Source organism: Zosterops lateralis, assembly GCF_965231275.1.
Source record: "Zosterops lateralis genome assembly, chromosome: 13".
Classification (NCBI taxonomy): domain Eukaryota; kingdom Metazoa; phylum Chordata; class Aves; order Passeriformes; family Zosteropidae; genus Zosterops; species Zosterops lateralis.
In genome coordinates, this window is record NC_139773.1 from 6,535,992 (window position 1) to 6,561,048 (window position 25,057).

At 38.1% G+C, this 25,057-nt stretch overlaps 1 protein-coding gene across 1 annotated transcript in view; it reads right to left on the minus strand.

Annotated features, from left to right (window-relative positions):
* The window catches only part of LIPC (lipase C, hepatic type), a 51,903-nt gene that overhangs the window by 11,560 nt on the left and 15,286 nt on the right, over nucleotides 1-25,057 (minus strand). Inside the window, exons 3-4 of the mRNA XM_083871242.1 lie at nucleotides 2,360-2,547; nucleotides 596-775 (exon numbers count right to left, since the gene is read on the minus strand). Coding sequence (XP_083727368.1) covers nucleotides 596-775; nucleotides 2,360-2,547 — 368 coding nt within the window. The remainder of the gene's footprint in view (nucleotides 1-595; nucleotides 776-2,359; nucleotides 2,548-25,057) is intronic.

The following is a 25,057-nucleotide window of genomic DNA, read 5'->3' on the forward strand; positions in this document are numbered from 1 at the left end:
TATATGTCGATGGTGGTCGAATGAGGTGCATGAATCATTCAGTACATTTCTATTGGCTGAGTGTTATTCCTTGCTTCTTTTTCATGCAGCAGGAAAATGCCACACATCTGGGCACTAAATGGATCTCTAAGCCATTATTTTATCCTAATCTTTGGGAAACTGCAGCAAAAATAAGACACAGTGTCGGGATTGAATTCTGCATTAAAAGCAGAAATTGAGCACAGATAACATAAACTCATTTTCCTGTACTAATGTCTTGCAAATGATGATGTCTGCCTGTTTTCTACATGTGAACAAGGTCAGCTGCCTACACACATGCTTATGGAGAAGTCAAAGTAGCAGGAAACTATCTCACCTCTAAAGATATACAAAAAAACTTTTCATAAACAAGACCACTTGCTTTTTCCTCTTGCATGATGAAAGTTTTACAAAGTCATACGAAAGTTTATGGAAAAAATGTGCACTTCATTAAAGAAATGTGAGTGACTGAAATGAAAGCATTAGCAAGCATAGTATTTCAGAAAGGTTGTGGAAGTATAAGAACAAGTAAATCCATCTTTTCCAGAGCAACATGTGTTGTTGTGGGAGCTCTGACCTCCAGCCACTCCAGGAACTGAGCGATCTCCTGTCCCGTGGTGCGCGTGTTCCACACGGCGATGGGGTAGTGCTGGTGAGCCAGCGTGAGCCAGTCTGCAATCACCACGTTCATTTCGTTACGCTGAGACTTCAGAGCTGCTGCCATTTTCCAGATCCAGCTCTCTAATATCCCATCCACCTGTTAGAATTGGGAAAAAAACCCCAAACAATAAGAAAACCGTTGTTATGGGAGAGCAATCTCTGCCAAATATTTGTTGTGGAAAACATGAATAAACAAAACCCATAGTATGAAGAGGGAGGGGTTAATGCTGATAACTAGATTTTAGGGGCTTCAGCCTGCTTCGGTGCTGAGAATCTTTAGGTTTTGGTGGGCCAAAAAAAAAATTAGAATCAATATAATAAGAGTATAATAGTGTATGTTTTATGATAGGAACACTTATAAGTGAAAATTATGTCCCCAAATACTTTAACTCATCTGGAGGTAATTGGTAGTACTGGTGAAAAAGACAGATGGAAATGCCCAGGAAATGTGTGATTTTATTTAAGCAGCTATCCCTGTAAATATAAGCTAAAAAAATCAGAGAAGGGAAGCTGGAGAATTGCAGACCAGCAGACATTTGTCATCTCTAGCCATTCCATTTTGAGAGCTGCTTGTTTTAAGTAATTCTTCTTTGAATACCTGGTTACAATTTTCTTGCATCAAAGCATGTTTCTGATTTGATGGCCTAGAATTATTATTTAATCTATCAGATTTAATTGTTATTGTAGTTGTATGTATTTCTTCAATTGATAAAATAGCCTTATCTCTTCTAGTGTATTAGAATTTGGGATTCTCAGGTCTGGGTTTCTACACACACTCCTCTAAGAGTCCAACACCTCTGCAAATTAAGTTAAAGTAAATGATGAACTTCAGTGGCAGCAGCTTCAGGCCCATGGTTTGGGGAGAATGTAAGTTTGAACAAATTTTTCTTTGTAAGGCTAGACTTTTATTTATTAAGGGAGTTAAATGTATCTCTCTTATTTGTTAAGGGAGTTATGGGCATCATGGGGGGTGTTCAAAATTCCTCTATATATTTGCAGATGTGCAAGAATGATCCATTGTGTCACCTTATGTGATTCTATTGGTTCTGTGAGAATTCAAGGATCTGTCAAAGTTACTTAGTTTCTTCTCCTGCCTTTTCTTTTATTTCTTTTCCAACTGAGAAGCTGATGAGAAGTCACTCTTAGTATTGGTATGCTTTTGAAAAAGTTTTTTTTGGTGAATTGTTTTTTTTACAGTTTAACTGGGAGCTATTCAGTGATAATTCATTGATGTTGAAGGCTTTGCTTTCAACTGAAGGAACTTGTGGAGAAGTTATCTTTAAAGGTGTATCTGTGAGAATGATGTGGGGATATTGTGGGCACTTTTCAAGAAGTCTATAAATATCTGCCAGTGAACATATCAGAGAAATGAGACTGGTATTCAGCTCTCCAGGACATAGCACATTAATTCAGCTACTTGTTCAAGCTCTGTTGCCTTTAAACCAGGGCGGCATTTATTCCTTGGCATGGGAGTCCCATGTGAAACATTCCTCGTAGACTGTTCCTTCAGAATCTGTCGGGAATATCCACTTCTTATTTTTTCTAGCCATGATAGCTACCAGTGAAATCTATCATCTTTGTATCACAACCTTACTTCTGAAATTGCTTCTGTAGCATAATGAGAAGAAAAGTATGTCAAATCTGATGTAATATGAATTAAAAATAAAATGTGAGTTCATACCGACCAGCCATGGACTATCATCACCAGAGGAAGAGAGGCATTGAAACTGCATTTGTCAAGAGTCTCCAACTGATTAACAAAAATCTGGCAGCTGCCCTCAGCTGTATCTGTGTAGAGTCGAAATTTGGTTTCTATATTTTGCGGATCTTTCTTTGTTGTAGTGTGTTCACTCTGTGATCCCAGTGCCTCTGAAATGAAATTTGTGACAACAGTCATAATAGGAAGGAATTGAAAACCTGAAGAAGTTACTAGTGCAGCACAGTTTGTAAAACATTAAAGGAGTAGGCTTGGAACTCTTCCTATGTCTGATTGTTTCTTGTTCCAGCTAGGCCTAAGCTGTACATTTTGAGTGAAAAAAGTGATCTCTTTCAAAGTCTGAGATGGTCCAGATGTCCCTCTGAGTCCTTCTATGTGAACAGTCACAGTTACACAGCAATAGTGATCTGATTGCTATGGGCCTTTATAAATGCAAAAGGATTGGAAGATCACAGTACAGGTGTTATGGCTTGACCATGGAGTGCATCCACAGACAGGAACATTCAGAGGCTCTTAACTCTGCAGAGCATTTCTACTAATGTGCATTTGCTAGTAATTGCTGAGCAAGCATCATTACACTAAAATAATCATTTTATTCAGGGTTATAACTGCTAAGAGACCTGCGTGACTGCTTAAAACTATTAGACCACATCATAGGGTTTGGGGTTTTTTTTTCCTCTGAAAAGGCAAGATGAAATGTTTTTCTTTTAGTTGTAATATTTTTGACGATTTTGTTTTTAGATAAAATAGCTTGGTGCATTTACAACAGCATTTTCAGAAATGCCTTTTAAGTAAGAAAGTGGGAACAGTGTGAACTGTGGTCTTAAGACATCATGAGCTTAGAAGGAGAAAACATAACATACAGAGCAATTGCAGAAAAACAGAGTAAAATAAAGCAGAAGCTTACAAAAATCACCTTGTGACATGCAAGCCTTTCTAGTGAGACTTCAGAATATTTATTTAGCTGAAAAAGCTCCATATAATAAATATTATTTAAGCTAGAAAAAATGGGGTGTAGTAGAAGAGAAGATGTGATGAACTAGATAAGAAAGAGGTTACAGTTTGTAGTATTGGAGAGGGAACATTTAGATTGGGGAGATTTTACTAATGGAGCTCCTTGGGGACAGTTTTTTGGCTAATCGTGTTTTAATATTTCCATTAAAGAAGCAGAAGGAAAGGTACAAGACTGACAAAACATGGGATGCCCTTGCTAATACTGAGAAGACCAAACCATTAAGCGTTAAGAGCTAGATGACAATTTTGAAAATACAGCAAGAGAAACTGGTAGAAATCTCCTACTATGAAGTGCAGGGTCATACAGTTGATAGGAATTTCTCTATAAATGGGACTCATAAATTGGAAGTGACACAAAGATAAAAAAACTTGACTGAAGTAATCAATAACAGAAGTCCAAAGTGACCACAAGTCACTGCTACCATTTGACTGTGAGAAAGGAAAATATAAATCTAAGATGCATTAAGGTAGATGGTTCTGGTAGGAAGAGAGGATATCGGTTGTAAGTAAAGTAAGTAAATCCAGAACAGTGTGCATAGCTCCTGTTGCCAGGTGCATCTGTGAGAAAGATGTGGAGATATTGTGGGCACTTTTCAAGAAGTTTGTAAATAATTGGCAGTGAATACATCAGAGAAATGATCCTGGTAGTTTCATTTCAAATTAAATTGGTGGTTCAGGTGCTACCAATTCCATCAATTCCATCCACAACAGCTGCTCACCAGCACCACTGAAATGGTCAGGGAGGAGGCTTTTGTTTTAATTAGACCCAACAAGTAATGAAATATCACTGGCGGTGAATATCAAATATTTTATTCAATGAGAAGGTTAAATTATCAGTGTTGTAACAGCACTGGAATTAGTTAAATTTTAGTGTGGTGGGGGTTTTTTTTGGGTTTTTTGTTTGTTCACTTGTTTGTTTGCTTGTTTGTTTGGTTTTTGGTACATCAAAACTCTTATGTCTGTAGATGTTTTTAGAAAATACTTAAAATCATAGACTATGCCTTTCTGTATTGTACCTGCAAATCTGTCCTGGGCTTCTGTGATGTTGTCTTGATGGGATTTTAGTAGTTTACAAGGAACTTGTGAGTCATTTACAGGGGAGTCTATCCTTCAAACAGGTGTTGTGGCATGAAAGTCCCTTGTTTAAATATCTGCAGTAGTAGCATCTTGTCATTCACAATGCAAAGAACCCCAGTGTGGAAGTGTGCTGGGTTTAAGTCAGACTGTGTTTTTACCACATTAGTTCTGTTACAAACATTATTCCAGGTTTAATTTCAGTGTAGTGATAAGACATGATAAAACAGCATATTTAATTTGTTTATGTGTGTAGCAGTTCTGGCAAGAAAACTCCTAAACTGACCTGAACTGGATGTGCACTGTTTTCTATTTGTTGCTAATTATTGTTCATTATGTTTCATAGCTGGGAAACGTTATTGAAGAAATTTATTCAGCCTTGTACAGAGTTGGAATTTAAAAAGCTTCAAATTTACAGAAGGTTCAGTTGATGAAATTTGTAGCTTCAGTGTCTCACATTTTCCTTTCAGGACACTTTTAACTGTCACAGGACTAAGTCTGATTGCTTCTCTCTTACAACGTCCACTTTAAAGAGTTTCTGTTGGATTTTTTTTTCTCTTGCAAAGGACTTAGTTTCTGAAGAAAGTAATATCAGGAAAGGGTGAATCTACATAAAGAACTGAAAATTAGAAAGAACTTTAATGATGTTGATATTCTTATCATCTGGTTTATTCAGCCTTTGGAGAGTAGTATCTACACGAAAATAAACATTGTGTTTTATTTTTAGCACAAAAAGAAAAACAAACCAAAAAAAAAAAAAAAAAGTAGCTTGTGCCTGTTCCATTGTACACATCCTTTCTTTGTTTAATGCCTTGTTTTCATTTTCTTTTTGCTCTCTCAGTGTTTGTGCAATGCAAAGGCTCTTTGTCACTCTGTACTGTTTGTACATAGTACAGAAAACAAGTCTGATAAAAAGCTGTTTTCTTTAGACACTGGCTGGAAAGTGCTGCAGTGCTTTAATGGCTGAGCATTGTTTTGCTGGTAAATCTGGGAGAGGGGATTAAAAATACTGCTTGAACTTCTTCTTGGCTGTCAAAAGTTAAAAGTTCCGATAGATCGGATGTGTTATTCAACAAGGAACTGCTTGAATCTGTTAATCTACGAAATGACTTGGAGAAGGAAATTGTGTCTGAAGAGCCTGGCTGCCACAACAGACTCTTGCTGAAAATGTCTTTCCAGTGACTCCATGACATGGCCGCAGGGAACTGGGAACTTTCATAGGTCAGTTTGCAAAAACAACACAATTCAACTGCTAAAGATTTTTTTCATGGTAATTACAGTTAAGCATGCAGAAATCTCTCTGGGCCTCCAAAGAGTTTTGCTTTGAAAAAATACCAGCTGAGCGGGTTGCTGACTTAATTTCCTTTTTCTCAGAGGATCCTACTCTGACATGAATTCTTTCAGCAAAGGCAATGCAGTGTGGCCACGCTGATCTATGTGCTTCCATAAATTACCTTCCCACAGAGCAGCTCAGTAATCACGGGCAAGAAAAGCTATTGTGAGTTCTTGGCACCCCGGAGGAGGTTCAGCCCTTTACCTTTACTTTGTATCAATGATGTTTCTGTGAAGTGCAGCAAAGACTGAAGGCTGGGTTTATAAGCACCACTTCATTGCAACATAGCATATTCTTGAAAAATGTTTTGGAGTTAGTTTTGGGCAGACAAACCAGAGCATTTTTAGATTTGACCTGAGATAATAATGTTTTCTTATTGAAAAGTAAAATGAAGAGAGATTCCCAGTTGAACAAAATAAGCAGGTTAATTCAGGAGACTGACTTTGATTGAATCACCCCAAAAGATAAGAAGGTGTTCCTAAATATAGAATTTTGGAGTCCCTTCTGAAATTTCCAAATGAGGAAGCACTGCTTTAAACTTGTTCATGGAAACTCGACAAAGGTCTAGATGCTGTCCAGGGTTTGAAGCTATAAACACCTATGCTTTTCTGGGGGAGAGATCCACAATCTAAATATATTTATGTATCATGTCTGATTAGGTATAAAAATACAGCTACAAAATATCTGCTTCATAGCACAAAAATTGCCTAAACATGTGGAGTAATGAGGATGAAGTATAATAGAACTATCTAATGTTAAGAGCAGAATTTAGTATTTGCTAAGTCATACACTTTAAATTCATCTTACAGTACAGCATAAAAAATTTGAGTAAAATTGGCATTTCCAAGTAAGGAAAGTAGCTTTTCTGCTTAAGAAAAATAATGTTCAGCATCCTTTTCCTGTCATGGAACTTGAAGAGGATATTTCAGTGGCTCTAAGCTAATCCTTAGACAATTGAAAAATTAATTAAGTAAATCTGAACAGAAGTTTGAAATTTGGGCTGTTGGTGTGTTAACGACACATAAAAATCAGACACATCAGCATGTGAACACACACCCTATTGCCACGTCCTGACTGCCTTGTGACCCCAGCAGCAGCTGCCCTTCGTGGTCATGAGTGGATTTGTCTGAGCCCTGATAAACCTCCTGCATCTTTTGGGTGGCTTTTCCTGCTCACAGGGAAATATTTCCAAGAGTACTTATGTATTGTAATCATATTTTAGTGTCACCAGTATCCAACATACTGCAGAAGCAAATGGCACAACAATTCCCCAGAACCAGAGAATTCTGTTGTGAAATTGAGGAAAGGCAGTGATGTGTTAATGATTTTTGTTTGTGCCATGGAAAGTGGAATGTATCACAGATCCTCATTTCCAATAGCATGATTTTTTTTATTACTTAAAAGGAGAGCAGTGTTCAAGTCTCTCAATTTGACAAATACTTCTGTAGGGCTTTTCTTTTTAGTTTATTTTTATTGTTCCTGTCACTTCAAGGTTTTTGAATGTCATAAACTAATTTATAAAATTAGTTTTTATAAAATAATTTCATTTCATGTAGTTCTTAGAGAAGAACTCTAAACATGTAATTTTATTTTTGGGGCAGGACAGGGAGAGGGGATTTTTTGATTGCTCCAGAGTCCCAGGCATGATAAAACAGTCAGAACTAAGGTCTGTTGTTCTTAAATTTTTTCATATCTGCATGTAGTTCCCTTGTGTTTTCACTCTCCTTAACTTGCTCACTTTGCCAAACGAAAAGTAGGCATCACTTAGCAAAGAATTAATGAAAAAAAGCAAGAAAGCAAGATAAAGCTATGACAATTGGATTAAACATTAGCAGGTATGTTTAGAAAAAGACATTTTGGAAAAAAGCTTCCCTTTCTCTTCAAGATTAAATGAATTGTGAGATTAGATATTATTGGATATTAGATTAATAATTAGATTCTCTATCTCAAAGTATTCTGAGCTGTCATTTCTTGTTTCTCTTGTCCTGTGTGGATGCAGGCATGCCAAAGGTGAGTTAAACTCACCATGAGTGTAGTTTGTACCCAAACAGTCACAGAGGGAGAGTAGAGATGATTACCTAACTGTTGTTAGCCCTCTGATAACACACTTTTAACCCTCTCTTGGGAAATCCGAGAGGAGAGCACATAAAATTGTGCCTTTCATACTGAATGTCTTCTCTGTGTGTGTCCTGGCTTTCAAACATCCAGACAGCGCTATGGGACGTGGCATTAATGACTTGAAACTGGGGAAGGGTGTGTCTGGAAAGAGGCCAATCCAAAATTCCCTGGAGCTGGTACTGAGGTTTGTTAGTGAGGCAGCGGCACCTTCAGTGGAAGGTGTGTGAGATGCCTGGTCAGAAATCAGCTCTGTGCCTCTCAGGGACAATTCTGCCTGGCTGTGGTTCTTCACCATTAGAATGCAGAGGATACCTTCTTGTTTTCTTTAAAAATGAGACTCATCCAATGTCTACCAGAAGCCAAATTTCGAAATCTTTACTAAAAGATGATTAACACTGGCAAATCTCTATTTTCTGATGTCTAAATCCTGCTGATCTTTCACAAAATCTTTATTATCAGGCAATAATCTCATGTTTTGAAGCATAGTGGTCTGAGAAAATCTGTAAAAACTCATCCCACTATTGAAAAAAGGAAGGATTGTTCTGTTCTGCTCTCCCTGGAACTCCCAGGTCTGTGTTCTATATTTACCTGGACTGTTTGCAGGAGGGGTGAGGAATGTGGAAATTTGTTTGCAGATGTGTTTATCAGCTACCTTGTTAGAACTGTCAGCAGAGATCCATACCCCGAGCACTTTCTGGTTACTTTTATTCAGAATTAATTTCTGGTAGCATGGAATTGGAGAAAGATAATTTGATGTTTTGTTTAGTAATAGAAGAATCATGTTTTTAAAAGGATTGTTAAAATGTTAATAGAGAGTTTAGACCTAGATGATATTTTTCCCTCTTTTTTAAAAAATTAGAAAGCTTCCTAAAGAAATAACACCCACCCTCCAAACTGTTAACTGCTTTTGTCTTTTTCCATGAAAACTTCATGGAAGAATGCTGATTCTCAAAACTTGCTATCTATTTGATTGCCTGATTAAATGAGATCAATAAATTTCTATCCTTCATTGTGACATAATTTGTAAATATAATTTAAACCTCCACTAAAAACATGAGTTAAATACAATAACCAATAAATTTGTGAGATTTTTGTTGCAAGAAACAGGGAAACCAGTGCTCAATGAAAGCAGCAGGGCCCCTTGAGAGCTCAGGTGCTGTCCCTGAGCAGGAAAATGCATCCAAATCACTCTCCTCTCTTGAAAGTGTACAGGAGGAGGCACCAGCCACACAACTCACATTGTTTGTGGTGTGACAGATACACTGTCCTCTTATATGTCTCATCTAAAGCCAAATATTCTAAATGTGAACATTTATGTGCTATTTGTATAATGCAGAATTCCTAAATTGAAGTTAGTGCACCAATGCCTTAATCAGACCTATCGTGAATTTTCTTAACCAAAATCCTGGATGATGAAATGATTCTCCTTGAGACATGTAGTTAATCTGTGGAATTCCTCCCTGGGTGTGATGTGGAAATGAAGCATTTATATAAAGCTGCCTGGAAACTGGCAGTGCCTGAGAGAAATTCAGTGAGAATTACTGGGCACATAAACAGCTCTGCTTAGTCGGGAGATCTGGGAGCTGGGAATGGCTGTTGACCTGGGGGAAGTGCTGTGTGTACAAACTCTCCCTGCTGAGTGTGCACCTACTTTTGGCAGCCATTCTTGAGGGTTGAACTGGGAGGGCCTGGGTTTCATCACAACAGCCACTCTTATGTTTGATGTGGAGCTCTACCTGCATTACTTTTGACTTACATTTCGACTGATTCTTAAAACAAACAACTTGTGAAAAAAAACAGCTTTTGGAAGCTGTGTCCATTAAAAACTTTTTATTCCTTTTCACATCTGAATTATCAGTGTTAATACTGGCTGTTTAGAATTATTAATTATCTGGAAATAGTTGTTAATTTTAAGTAATTAAAAACTAATGCTGAAATCAGAATTGACCAACAGCATATTTAGGCTAATTTATGTTGAAATCCTTGAAGTTTTAATTTGCAATTTTGTTGCTGTAAAGTTTTGGCTTTTTTTCTAGTTTGGGCAGGAAAATGTTCCTGGGATATGAAAATATTATCCTGCTCAGCTCTTAAAAAATCAAGTCAGCTTTTACCGTGAAAGAGATGGACAAGAGGTAAACAGGAAATCTAGATCAAAGGATTCAAAACTGTTCATGTATTTGCTTATAACATCATCATTTAGGACATTGTTTTTCTCAGTTCAATTCCCCAGGGACGAGGAGAAAACCTCCATTACTTATGTGCATATTCCTTGGAACAATTTCCTGTATGCTGATACTCTCATGACAGGTGTAAATTTTGATTTTAATAAAATAGACTGTCTTATAATAGGTAAGACATTTTTTGAGTTGTATTTTAGAGTAACTGTGCTGGAAGTGGGAGTTAATTTTCTTCCTGTGGCCTTATTTTTTTTTTGTTGTGATCCTGTAGTGAAATCAGTTTTCTGGTGCCAACTTGCTGTGTCAGAAATTCAGCATGACTTCTGGATCACAGCATTCCATATTATAAGGAGAAGTTAAATATATGCACCAAGAACATGTGTTTAAAGTTCAGAAAAATGCAAAACAAAACCAGAAGAATGAGAAGAGAGAAACATCAGCATCTTCAGAATATTAGCACGGGAAGGCATTGGTGAGTAAAACTCACTTGCTGGGCCGTGGGACAATCCTCCAGGGCAGACTGCTGGATAATAGATTTATTCCCTGGAAGGCAGAGCCAGGCTGGGGGTGGTGGGGGTTACAATAGTCATATATACAACCAGCCTTGTCTGCACAAACTTAGTGAATTGGGGGTTTATCTACTTGTTTATTTTTTGTTTATGAATTTTTGGTAGTGGCTGTTCCACCAAATTCCCCTTGTGAATATTTATGCTTGGCAGTCTTCTGATATTCAGAAAGACAAATGACTGTCTCAGTTTGCAGAAAGGCAGTGGGGAAAACGAGAGGTCAGCAGGGCCTGGAAGACGATTGAGTGTTGTAGTGGAAAGGAGGTAGAGAGAAAGGGAAAGTGGATACTCAAACCTTGTTAAGTGGGGGAATCTGCCTGGGCTGAGTATCATTAAATCTCAGGCTACCAAAGTGGCCTTTGTTCCGTTCAGGGAATAGGACTAAGCATGCAAAAGTCTCAGTGGTGACTTGGCATCTAGTCGCTTAAAAATTTTCTACTTCCAGGAAAACTGTGTCTTAGAGGAAATGTTGGGAGAATTTTAAAGGATATGTTCTTGGGAGCTCTGTTTTACTTTAATCTGCCTCTCCTCCCTTTCTTCTTATCTCCTTTTCTCTCGTCCCTCCAGTAAGTTCCTGTTTTCTTCCATTATGTCCTTTGATTTTTTAAATAATTACTTTTTTAAAATACAGAACTGTTTCGTTTTACTGTTTTTGTCTGAAAGCCTTAGTTAAGCCAAAATAACTGAGGGGAAATCCTGTTTTTGCAGCAGATAAAAACTTTTTGCTTTGACAATCACTAGGTGTGTTCATCTAAGCAAGAGTTTGATGGTTCCACTGATATGCTTTTAAAAGGCTTTGATCATTTTAAGTATATCCTGAATTTCTCCAAACTGATCTTTTACAGTAGATGCCTGTAGATATTTCTTCTAAAACCTCTGCAGTGCACATTGTTTACAAAAGTTATTTCCATGCAATTCTGTCTAGAAATTAGACTTTTTATCAAATACTGAATGAATTTGTTTTAAAATTCAACACTTTAATAGGAAGAAGAATTTATAGGAAGAAGAACTTACTAGGGATGTATTTTAAGTACATTCTGTGTACAGAACTAGTCTTAGAACTTTTATTAATACTGTCATGCAAATTTTGTTACAATTTTCCTTGTATAGATGAACAGAGCCCAGAGTATAACAGTTGCCATCACTTGAGCCATAGTTCACAAAGAATTTCTCAAGTACATTTGTTTAGTACTCGAGTACAATCTCTTTTAATAAAGGGGCCTTGCGACGATGTCCTACAATGATTTGTCTGTGTAAATTTGGGGTGAGCCATTATTAAAGTTGGCAAAATTGTTGCTGAGCTCTGTAGGCCTTTCCAGAAGTCCTGTGAAAACTATTACAGAAGATACCATTTTGTGGAATACTTGATACTATCTGCATAGTACAGTGCAAAATGGTACTAAAAGTATTTACAGCACAGAAAACTTTAATAGGAGTTTTATCCCTTGTACCTCTAACACCAAACACCTTTGCACATCGTGATTCCAGTCATAGTGAAAATACGTACAAAATGATAAAAACTGCTTTTTAAAAGTCATGATGCTAAGGTCCAGTGAGTTGGATGGCTAGACATGTGATTTGTGTCTCACTCAAAGCCTTAAATCTCAATTTCAAGCGAAATAAAGCTGCCTCTTGGCAGCAGTGCAAGGGCACACGGTACTGCAGTTTTAATCTGTTACTGCAGTGATGGGGAGAATTTAGTTTCTGGGCCTTTGGCAGTATTTGAGGTTTGGGTGCAGAATTCCAGATTTGAGATGGGCAGAGAAAAAAAAACAAACTTGTTTTGTTTCCTGGTAACTTTAAAATTTGTAGGTTTTTAAGGAGTTCTGAGACAAAAACTGTGGAAACCAGAAGCAGTAAATAAGTATTAGAAGGCAGCAAAGTAGTGCTATTAATAGTATAATGGTGTGTTAGAGTATAATTGGGTTCATAATTGTCCATTATAGCTATGTAATTTATATAATTATCTTACATAGTGTTGTGTAAAGTGCATACACATGGAAACATGTATATTTAAAAATATATACATGGTTGTTAGAGGCTATTTATAAATACTACAATGCTTATATGCACTTAATAATGCATGTGACATTCCCCTCCTTATTTCAGCATTTAATGTGAATGAAACATTACTTTGGGCATTTGTCTTAAAAGATTCAAGTGTTTAATATTCAGAGACCATATACAAAAATTACGCAATTTCTAAATCTTTGCTGTGCATCTGTGCATTGCTGAACAGTTTTACCAGGCCCAGAGCATTGTTCTTAATGCACATGAAGGACGTGAACTGAACAGCTGCAGTAGGTTGGATAACCTTCAAAATGATTCAAGGCATAAGTCAACCACTGATTTTCAAGATAAATTTAATTTTTTTTCTAGACCGTTCAGTATTGATAGCTCTCTGACCAGGTTTTTAGGGGGTCTCTGGTCAGATCTGTTATTTCATTTCCTATAGTCCTAGGTTATTTGAATTTTTCAACAGTATGTCACATTGAAGAAAAATTTTTAACATTCCTTTTCAGTTGGATTATTTTTTTATTTATATGGGTTTTTTAGCAGTTGTAGACTGACATGAACCAAACTGGGAAGATTTAAGTTGCTTTCCATATTTTGAACACAAAGAAATTGGTGAACAAAATCACTCTGTTCCAAAGTGAACAACAGTATGATTGTCAATGGATTTGATTTTTAGGGTATCTGAAAGCACACATAACTAACCTATTGTGCTAAACCTATTGCCACACAATTGGGAAAATCAATGTATGATCTGCAAGTATTATTTGGAAATTTGGAATTCTTGTTCCAAAAAGTGTCTCCCAATAACTTGCACTGAGTAGGAGTGGACAGCAGAATGAACTGACAGTCAGACAGACAAAGGGTTCTGCAGGGGTAGAACAACTCAGGGATGCTTCTGTTCATGCTGGTTTTGGTCTGTGAACAGGAAATGTCAGTCTCCCAGTCAGTCAAACCCTTTTTGTGAACATGTTCCTGATGCTAAATACTATAGTTCAAGCAAAAATACATTTTCTCCCTGCATTTGCATTGTTTTCCTATTTGGGCTGGGGTTTTATTTTATAACTGGTTTCCATAGCTGGAAATACAGACTGTCTTATTTCATCAGCTGCCCTTGCTCATTCTTTTTAGACTTGGCACCTTCACAAGTTTATGAATTTCAGAAGAGAAATCATTCCCTGGAGTTTCTTTGATCTCTGCTTGTGATGTCTTGTTGATGAGAAATTTATCATAAACTAGCTGAACTATGAATGAGCTGTTGAAATTTTTCACACATTAGATTTGCTGGTGGATGTTTGATGAAGCAGCCTCGTGTTCTGTCACCAGGAGTTGTTCAACGGAATCCAAGGGGGCAGCACCATGAAAGTGTGCTAAGGCCACATCTGCTTTGCTTTGCAAAGCAAAATGGATCTGCTTTAGTGGAAAAACATCTACAAGCATGGGCAATATTAAATTTTACTAGAAGCTTGTGGTGTTTATAAGTTTGAAGTATCAAACCTTTCCAAAAGGAGTGTCAGTTTTGCTAAGAGAGGCCTCATCTTCTAGGAGTAGGGATTTTGATTGTGATATTTGCTGGGATTAAAAGAGAAGAATACTCCATAAACCTAAAGGGGAGGGTGGAATCATTAAACAATGGATGTGTTAAATCTGACAGTCTGGAAAACGCAAGCAAATTCAAGAATTCAGTTGCCAGATGCTGCAAGGGGAGATGTTCAGAACTGATCTCACAACAACAGGGGTCACAAAAAGCCTGCAATTTTCTCTTTGAAGAGATTAATTTAAAATATTGTGAGCAATGTGAAGAAGAAATAGATGTGTTTATGCTACCTGGTTCTTCCTAAATGTTAATTTTTAGATCAAGTCTACCTATATTCTACTTATGCTATAAGATATTAATTTAACAAGACTTTCTGGCCTCATATAAGTAATCCATATAGCATACACATTAGTACAGGAGAGTAATTTCCCCATAATCTAATAGCTGAGAATTACTTGCATTGTAGTTATACCTAGAGGCCTGTTCAGGGTAGGAGCCCCATTGTGGCAAATACTGCCAACCATCCAAGATTAGGGGATCAGGTTTTTGTTCCCCTGAGAATGAAAATGATTTAGTAGAATTTTTTATGAATTTGACTTGTGTCCTTTTCATGTCTTTAAATTTTGCTTCTGGGGTCTTTAGGTATGTGTCCCTCTAATTCAGGTTTATATTCTTAACTGTTTAAGTTTATAATCTTACATCTTTAAGATAATCTTATGTGTTCAATTGACGTATTAGAGATAACTTTAAAAAGGGATGTAAGGCTGGATGTACCAGACCCCAGTGGGAGCAGGCAGACATGACTGAGTGGAGGCATTCAGAAGGAGACACTTATTCCTCAGGGTGCTGAGTGCTGTGGGCACTGCAGCTTTCCAGAGGGTGAGAATTCCTGCTAGGCTTTGCTGTGTGGGGGTGCTGTTCTGCCTCTTGTAGGGTGTTGTGACACCAAACCTTGCCAGGCTGTTCCCTGCCAGACTTTGTTCTGTGGGCACATGAGACTCATGAAGATTTTGGTGGTGAGGGAGGAACCCCAGGGCCCAAGGCAGAGCCCAGGCCTGGTCCGGGAAACTGTACATCGGTGGGGGTGATAACAGAAAATTCAGACGACCCAATTCTCCATAGCTGAGCAGCTCAGCCATGATTCTTGCTCTCATTTGATTCAGTTCACTCAGCCAGCATGTGAAAATGAATTTTTCTTTCTACTGGGTTAGTTTGCTGTTGGCTTAGCAAGCTAAAAAGACTCGTGCAGAAACTGCATAAGTCAGCATAAGGAATAAAGAGATCACAGAACTGATCAGGCAAACTCTTCCAAAACCTCCACGTGTGAAAATCAAATGGAAGCAGGGTGCATCTAAAGACTTAAGCAAAAGGTTTGTCACCCAAAAGCAGTGGTTGTAGAAAAATTTACATTTTAATTTACTCAAGATTGTTCTGTGAAAAATATCACAGCCCACTTAAACCTTTTCTTATTTTTCTATTAGCATAAGAAAAGGTATCTTTGAGAGTACTTGGAAAGCTGATTTTATAATCCCTATATTCATTTGCCTAGCACAGAGTATGTAGCCTCAGAAGTTAAAAATTCTCCAAATAGTTACAGACCAATTGTGTTTGGGCAACAATGTGAAACTTCTATGAATTGGCTGAGAAAACCTAATGAGATATTCTTCCTCTGTAGTGCTTGAGAGCACAGCGGAGCCAAAAAGCCTCGTGAATGCAGTGTGGGGGAAAGGAGCAGCTTGTTATCAATCCAGAAGCGGCCATCTCACATGCACAAGCCCAGAACAGAGATCAGTGGCTCGGCTGAACAGCCTGATAGCCAGTTTTGCTGCTTGGTGAACAGCTGCCCGTGCCGAACACAGCAAACCTACAAAAAGCACCAAGACAATGACAGAGGGGCAGATTTTTCCAGCCCTTCTCTGTGCAAAGTATGGATGTGATGCCTAAGGGCATCAAGTAGCTGCACTGGGGCCCCCAGAAAGAAGGGACAAGGATGAACTGTGGGCTTGTTCCTGTAATTCTCTGGGAAGGGACACTCCACAGGGTGCAGCAACAGCTGGGTGCCACTGTAGAGCAAAGTAGTGGAATTCTGGTTCTCTGGGAATAGGGGGAGACAGCAATAACTGGGGAAACCTGAGTACACAAATATGAGGATTACCTTTCTGCATTGTTCTCTTAACTACTCAGGTTTGTCAAAAGCTGCTTTACCATATTGTGCATAGGTGGTGCACATAACACCATAGCTCATGCTTCTGACTTTGGTTGGCATGTTTTATCTAGAATCTGTCATATTTTGTAGGGCAAAGAAAGTGGAACTGCTATTCATATGCAAAGAATTAAAGACACAAAATGGGAGGGAATCTTGTGTAAAACAGTACTTAGAGGCTTTTCCAGAAGGCTTCTTTTTTTCACTGTATGTAAATTCACTTTGCAGTTTAAAAACATTTTTTTCCTAAAAAACCTTTTGTAACAATAGAAACAAAACTATTTAGATGCAGAGTTTCCTTTGTATATAAGAACATAAATGTGCTTTAGACTGCATTCGGATCATATTACAGTAGTGGACTGGCATCCTTGTCTGCATCCATCTGTACCAGCAAAGAGGTTACCACCTCCAGCTTTTTGTCACCTCCCACCTGCCAGAAATTACCACCTTTACTGTTCTGTTGCCAGTGCTCCAATGTTGCCCATTTGCTGTGGGGAAAATCGGCTGGGTTACCTCACATCACCCCGTTTTAACTGTTTAAACTGGTCTCATTTGTATTGCTTGAAAGAAATTTGGGCATGTTTATGTGAACTGATCTCCTACAGGAGTTGGATAAAAGTGGTAGCTGTCAGGAAATGATAAAAGTGGGTGGAGTGCTACAGGCAGTGGTCCTTGACTGACCAAGGATGTTTGTTCATGGCCTGAGACACATACATGCAATCATTTGCTAACTTTTGGAAAACTGCCTTACTGATATTGATTCTTCATGCCTTGCACTTTTAAAATGGAGATCAGGTATATTGGCTTGGGTGTGATGCTCAGTTCTACTGTGGACATTAGAATTTTTTCACTCTTTTCCTATTGTATAAATATAAAAAAATTAGCTATAAATAGACAGAACTCATGCATTTTATTGTCATCTTCTAGCAAGCAGTTTTCAAAGCATTTTTCTAATTTCTGTGCCCAGAAATAATTTCTAATTGTTCACTTTTATTAAAGTGTAGAAAGCTCTCTAATTATCCCAAGGCTTTCTTTCATCTCTAAGCCATCATTTCATTCATCTCTAGTGACCAACCTGGTAGTACAGTCAGAAGATAAACAGTACAGATAAACAGAATTATTTGCCTCTTCATGTCATGCCTGGAACACCAAGTAGGTGAATTTATCAGCCTTGTTATTTGGCACTACATTTGAGTTCAACCTAGAATTCTCAGAGCTAAGTTTTTACATAAAAACAAAGCTGTAATAGTCATAGTTTATGTGGCTAAGTCACAGAAGGTGATAATGTATTATACACTGCCAGAACATTTTGTTTTCCATGTCTCCTTTCTCCAGTTTGTTGCATAATTTCCTTTTCCCTCTGGTCCATCCCTTCAAAGCTGAGATAATATCCAGTATTAGATATCAGTAATATCTGATGCGTATCAGATCCTAATTTTTAAAAACACATTGTGTTTAATATTTGCTTTAGAAAATGTAGCCTCCTATTGCATTGTGCTGTTTTATCTGGACTGAGAAAATCCCCATGCCCAGACAGACAATTCAAAATTTCCCTGTCATACAGCAAAGCAACCAAATATAGCACAGTGACATGTGTTTTCCCAAAAGAGGTGCTGCGTGTAATGCTGCACATGGGACATCATCCTGTCATCAGAGCAAGTTCTAGAGCTGGAGACTCTCCAGTCTCCCTGAATGTCTTCATTACTTGATACTGAAAAAACCAGACCAAGTCCATCATCACCTCTGCTAACTTGGTCAGTAGAAGTCTGCATGATGCAAGAAGTGATCTCAGAGTGGATACTGCTTTTTAGGCTGGAATAATGTGAATGGTTCAGTGCCAGCTGTCAGCACTGCCTTTGTCCACTGCAGAGTCAGCTCCAGCCAAGTTTGTTCTCATTCATGTCTGCATCTTGGCTGAAGAATGACATTTCTGGTAAAAAAATAGGAAATAAGAAGAGCATTACCAGCATACTAATGAACCCCAAAGTCCCTTGCAGCCACTGGTAGGCCAGTGAATCCTGCTGAATGAACCCCACAGCACTGTGACAAGGGGGCATGTGCCACAGTCCTCACCATCCAGTTCTCAGGCTCTCCTGGGAGGCCTCTGTTGAAAAAGTCAGGAAAAAATCTACAGGAAAAGCCATTTATTCCAACAAGGCAATGGTTTTCTTGGGCTTGCCAAAGGCTCAGAAGTGTAACAAAATCAGCATGGACAGTCGGACACAAAATTTTTAGTTAAAATGTGCAACAACTGCGTTCTGGCTTTACTGACAGGGAATAATGATAGCAGGAATATTCTGTGTCAATGCACTGTTCTTGGGCTCTTTGTATGGCCACAAGGAGAGGGATAATGTGCATCCATACTGATATCTGGGACAATGTGGGAATTAATGATAGCAGGGAGATAAAGGTCTGTGCATCCACATTCCCTGGCACAGCACGTCAGAGTCTTGCTCCTGAGATTTTCCTCTCAAAGATGCACATCATGCATCTCAGTTGTAATAACTCTAACTATTTTCTTTCTATTCTGTAACAAGAAAAGAAGTGAGCACAGGGTGATTTTTAGCTAGGCATTTATGGATGTTGTTTTGTTCTCTTTAAAAGCTAACATAGTACGTTTAATTTAAGAAAATCTCTTGTTCAAGATCAATAAAATATAAAATGTTAAAAAAAAGGAAAGAATGTTGCTAGCAATATTTTTTTTAACTGCTTGATCAGACACTTAAAAAATTATTTCTGGCAGAAAAAGAAAGGATATACTTGAACCTAATTTGTCACAGAAGTAGTTCTTACTAGACTGAAACTACTGGGCAATAGATTTGGAAGATACTGAGGGAGATCTTGGTCAGTGAGTCCTTTTGTATTGAGTGAGCATGTGAGTTTGGCTGTGTGACACAGCAGACATGAGATCTGCTCATGGTTAAGTTTGCTGCTGTCTTTTCTTTTTTCCAAGTATTAACTTGCCTCTGGTCTGGAAATTAAAAAAATCCCATCTTTGTCCTAATAGAGTTTCTGATAGCTATAGCTATGGTAAACAGATTGATAAAATATTCGAATTGTTAGATTTATATAATTACTGATTTTCTATGAATTTTATGTAAATATTTCTCAATAGCAATTGAGAAATTATGTTTATTTTCTTGTGAATGAAAATAGATAATAGATAATCCATATGCAACTGTGTTGATATCTGGTGTTATTATTGCTTCTCAGGCCCTGTGTCTGTCAGCTGGAGATACATCACACATTTTCCATAGGGGCTGGCTCAGTTGTTAGAAATGAAAGTGAAGCTCTTTGTTTCCTTTCTTATTTATTTTGTTTTGCAGCAGTGCCATGGGTTTTGTTCAGATTTATGGGAGAATGCTTAGACTAAACAACTGCCACTGCAAGCAGCAAGAGTCACACTCTATTCAGTTCATTTTGAATTAGGACCATCTATTCCCCCTCTACAGTGATTTTAATAACTCCCATATTTTTCTGCTATAGACTCACATAAAGGGCATGTTATTTTTTAAAAGATAAATGCATGTTCTTCTACCTGGACCTGACAAATCTATTAGCCAAACCTTCCATTAACAGAAGAAAGAGCTTCCTTTATTTTATACAGGTTCTTTCCTAACCTTTAAGGTAATTAGGTGTAATTATGCTTCTATGTAATGATGGGACTGATATTCTAAGTGTTCTGAATTTTAACTTTAAGCAGCACTTACTCTAATTTCTGTGGTGCAGACCTGAGGCAGTGCTCTGGGTTGTAGCCACCTTTGGGGTTACATTTGAAGTACGGGGAGAATTATTCCTTAAAATGAGTGTTCATTTTGTCCTAAGCATAGTTCTTAGACTCAGCTTAATTGCATCTTTTATTAGCAGCTTTACAATTTACCTCATCCTGGACAAAGGCTTTTTGGGAATGGAAATAGGGATTTTTTTTTTGTCTTTTTATCAACAAATCTAATACTCTTGCCCTGGTATAAGATTATTTTTGAGGACAGGCTCTGCTCCACACGCATTTTGTAGCTGCAGTCCTGTCTGAACAGAGCTCTTCAGGACAAGTAGAATAATTGGGTAACATAAAAGGTTTGCAGTTGTTTGTACAACCTCTGTCACAGTGGTTCATTTTATAAAACCTTCCTGAGAGATCCTTAGCCACCCTTGTCAGCTGAACTTTGCTAGGCTGCCATACTTAACTGACTTGTAGTTTTCACATCAAAATATTTTTATGTGTATTTCCTGGTATATCAGACTGGGCTTCAGAACATGCTGGAAGCATCCCAGAAATCACAAGAGAGGTCACAAGGGCAGGGCAGTATTTCTCACAGTGCTCCAGAATGTTTGCAGTTCCAACTAGAATTGAGGGAAATGAAGTAACAATAAATTTGTCAAAAATCAGTGACTTTTAAATTTAGTTTTAAATGTTCTTTATCTAGAGTCTATCTAGTGATTTGCAGAATGATCTGTTTCCTTCACATGTGCAGAATAATTCATTTATTCCCAATAGAGTTGTCTGAGCTCAGCTTCTCCTGGCAAATTTAGATAATAAAATGTTATTTATCTGAAATATATGTGGAAGAGAAAAGAAATATAATTTAATATTTCCCTTCAAATTCTAGATGGAATTAAATTATTCCTTCTTATAAGAGGATAAGTGGACAATAGAAGGACTATGAACACGCCATAAGAAAATGAAATTCTAGTCCACATTCACTTATCTCTTTTGTCCCTGACATAAAGTTGAGAGAAACAATCCTTGTATTGGGTCAGAGGTTCCCAGCTGAGTTCTGATCACCCATTTATATTTCTGCTATCCTGAAGTCCAGGTGGAAACAGTATAGTCTATAGTTGGTCCATCATCTTTTAAAGGCACATTATTATCTACTATAATAAAGAAGAGTGCACAGAGCAGTCCCTGCTTGGTCTGGAATGAAGCTGAATGGGGAAAACTATGTAAAAATCTTCATAGATTCCTCATTCTTTTTCTCAAATAGGTTATTAATAAAACCCAACAACTGAGTCATAATCTTGCTACAGTTCTGTTTGGACTATTTATTCCTCTGGACACAAAGCATGTTCCTTGGTGTGTCTGTGGTGCAAAGTCATCCCACAGGGCTGTGATGGTCTAGGGCTAAGTGTGGGAGAGCAGCAGCCACCAGCTTCTACTGATTCCTTTATTCAGTCAGAGAGCTGCTGTGTTCTGTTGAGCGTGGTTTGGCAGTAAAACACACAAAGCTTCCTGCAGCATTTCAGCCCAGGGTAGAGAGCTGCTACCTGGCACTGGAGCGTCCTAAACCTCCCAGGCAACAGATTAGAGTTGAGTCAGCCTTCTTCATCTTGTCCTTGGCTCTGCAGGACAGGGATGTGTCAGCAAACAGGGACTTTGGCCAGCGTGCAGGGAGCAGACCCGGACAGTGGGGCACATTTTGCATTTCCCATGGATGTGGTGTAGGTGTGCAAACACTGATTCCATTCCAGCAGCAGTCCTGGGCCACCTCCTTTCTTCCCACCCCTGTGAGCCTTGTGACTTTACTGCTGCTGTGCTTTGCTCTGTGCAGCTGGGAAAGATAACTCTGTCTGGAGGCAGAAATTAAAAGTCAGTGTAGCTTTGAGATATGTGTAAGAGCCTTTATGAGTTTAAATCCTGCTGCTACTGTATTAGTTTGGGACTAGACATGCCCAGGGCATGTTCTCTGAACATCATTAATTTGAACAAGAGGCTGTAGTGGTTGTGCATGTGATACTAAAAGTGAGTATTTAAGAATGATGTTTCTGACTCACAGACCTGTCAGATAAAAGCAGTATTCAGAGAGGACACGATAGCTGACCTTTTGCCAGCTTGACTAGAAAGTTAACTTTCAGTAGGACTGTGCAGACTGTGCTGAAAAGGAAGGCAGAGTATCTTGTGGAGAAAGAAATATGAAGTCTGGAGACAGAGACGAGCTTTAAGTGACTTATGGGATCTCTGATAAAGCTATTTCTCAGCAAATAAGGAGTTTGTTTGGAGGATTCTCTATTTGTATTGTTCAGTTTGTCTTTTAATCTAACTGCAACTTCTAAAAATTGTGGATAAAATGTATTAGTACACAGAGCAGTTTGACACACAACTGAGGCCCATAGTCTGTGGTAGAGGGGAAAACAGCACCTTGGCCAAAAAGAGAAAGAGAGCTGGAATCTGAGTCAATGTTATTGCAAAATGAGAGAATAAACATCTCTTCAAATACCAGACCTTATGGAGGATGCCTAAAATTTGCCTAGGTGGCTGGACCTTCCTCTAAAAGCTGCCTTGCAACAGATTCATTAAAGCAGACAAGCATCATAGAGTCACAGAAAAGGCTGAGTTGAAAGGGACCCATCAGGATCGTTGAGTCCAATTTCTGGCCCTGCACAAGACCTCCAAGAATGCCACATGTCCCTGAGAGCATTGTCCAAATGCTTCTTGACGCTTCAAAGAATGCTCCAAATGCTTCAGACAGGCTTTGTATAATTTTTTTTTTCCCCGCTATGGAGGCAAACCATTCTCTTTATAACAGCTTCTGATGTTTCAGACAGCCATTATGACAAGATGAATTACTTCTCTGTGTTTAATTATCAAGTTTTTAATTTGAATTTATCTGGAGATTGGTTGAGTAGAGTCTACAAAATTGTCAGGCAAAGGGATCTTCTAAAAATAAAATGTTGTTAGCAAGATACTCAGTGTGCATAAGATGAAGGAATTTATAAATAGATTTGGGAAGGATTGAGCTCATTATAAAATGAATTGAAGATAGATTTTTAGGGATATGGCCATGTTTCAAAGTTATTTTAAAGGAGCTGAAATCTCCACTGTGGAGACTTTGTCTTATTCTTTCTCTGGTACCAGGTATTCTCCAGCCCCACAATGAAAGGCAGTGATAGGAGAGAGCCTGTGTGGCAGGAAGCAGGCACAGAGCTGTCTGCAGCAGCAATCAAGGGATCTCATTATTAATGAGCTTTTATCTCCTCCCATATCCTTTGTGTTGTAGGTTGTTTTGGTTTTTTTATAAAATCAGAAGTGTCATAAGTAGCCTCCCTGGAAAGAAAGGTGCTTCCATCAGTGGGGGTGGCTCCCAGGCACAGGAGAGTTTTGCAATGGGAGCCGTGCCTGGTGTAGGAACAAGGAGTAGCAAAGAGACTGAGTCAGTGTGAAACCATTGAGTTTTGTGAGAGCTCTGCTTCTGAGCTAATGCTACATTTACTCAAACAAAAATTTACCATCAAGGAGATGGAGAGGATTCTTTATAAAAATTTTTCCAGACATACCACCAAGGGAAAGAAAAAAGGAAACAAGCTGTACAAATTATTGTTAGGAAAAAAAAAAGTTTTTTCTGTTAATGATTGTGTTTCTCACAAAATCTCACAGTGCTATGTAATTGTATTGTATCCAATTACTTGCTGCTTGTTATATGTTTCAGCCACAGTGTAAAATTTGTTTAGACATTATAAAAAGCATTTAAAAAAAGAACAAAATTATGTCAATTTGACATATGCTTTTAAAAATGGAAGTCCTGCTCAGCCTGGCTGTTAGCCATTCATCTTAGCAATGAGACCTTTTAACGTTGCTTTTGAATGAAAATATATCTGGAAATAAAGTTATTATCTGAATTTAATTGCATTATTTCCATTTCCATTCCCAGACCCATGATTTACTAATTTCTCATAATTGGAAAGATAAGCCTTATTCTTATGTTCTCAAGCCAATTCTATGATAAGAGAAAGTGCCTGGGCAAACATTTGTCTGTGTCATGAGAGGAGAACTGAGACATTTTGCTTAAATGGAAGTACAAGGGAGATGCAGCTACAAAAGGTTTTTGTTCGGCACCAGGATGAGTGAACACACCAGGAGTGCACTTTGAAACAACCCCCTGATCTCCCCATGCTTTGGTTTGTATGGGGGAGTGATCTGGGCCCACAAATCAGGCTCTTTACAGCCTAATCCACACCAAAGCCTGTTCTTTCAGAGTGTAGCTGATGTGCTCCAGCCTCCCATGGATCCTCATCCCCAGAATGGGAGCAGAACCAGTCCAGAGTAATTCCCAGCACTGCCCTGCCCCAGAGGCCTCTGTGGGCTCACTTGGTGTTTAGCACCAAATGTCTCACTGCTCACACCTGCTCTTATTGCACTGTAGGACATCTTGCAGTGACATGATCTAAATGTGATGAATGATGTAATTATAATCTACAGCAAGATTAATAACTGCCAGTGAAGAAGAAATACTAGGTAGAGCAAATACAAAATATTTTAAAGAAATAATAGATTAAATAAAACATACTTCTGCTGTCTTTCTTATGCACCATATTCTTTTAGTATTTAAATTTATGTTCTCTTCGAAGCTGAGGAAGGCCATGGATTAAAAATTAAATTCTTTGTTCTGTTTTCATATTTGGTCACAATACTGCATTGGAGTGTGCAACAAAGCAGAAAGAAAATGTGTTTTTATTAATTGAATATTGGGGCCTCTTTTTGCCTATCATATTCAGGGAACTTATTTTGAGTCTCAAGTGAGATATTTAATAAAAATTAAATTTTGTTTTAAGTTTTAAACCCAGTGAAGAAGTAAAAGAACAAGAAGGAAATAAATCTCTTTAATTGCTTTCAAATTCCCTTGTTGGCATGTCAT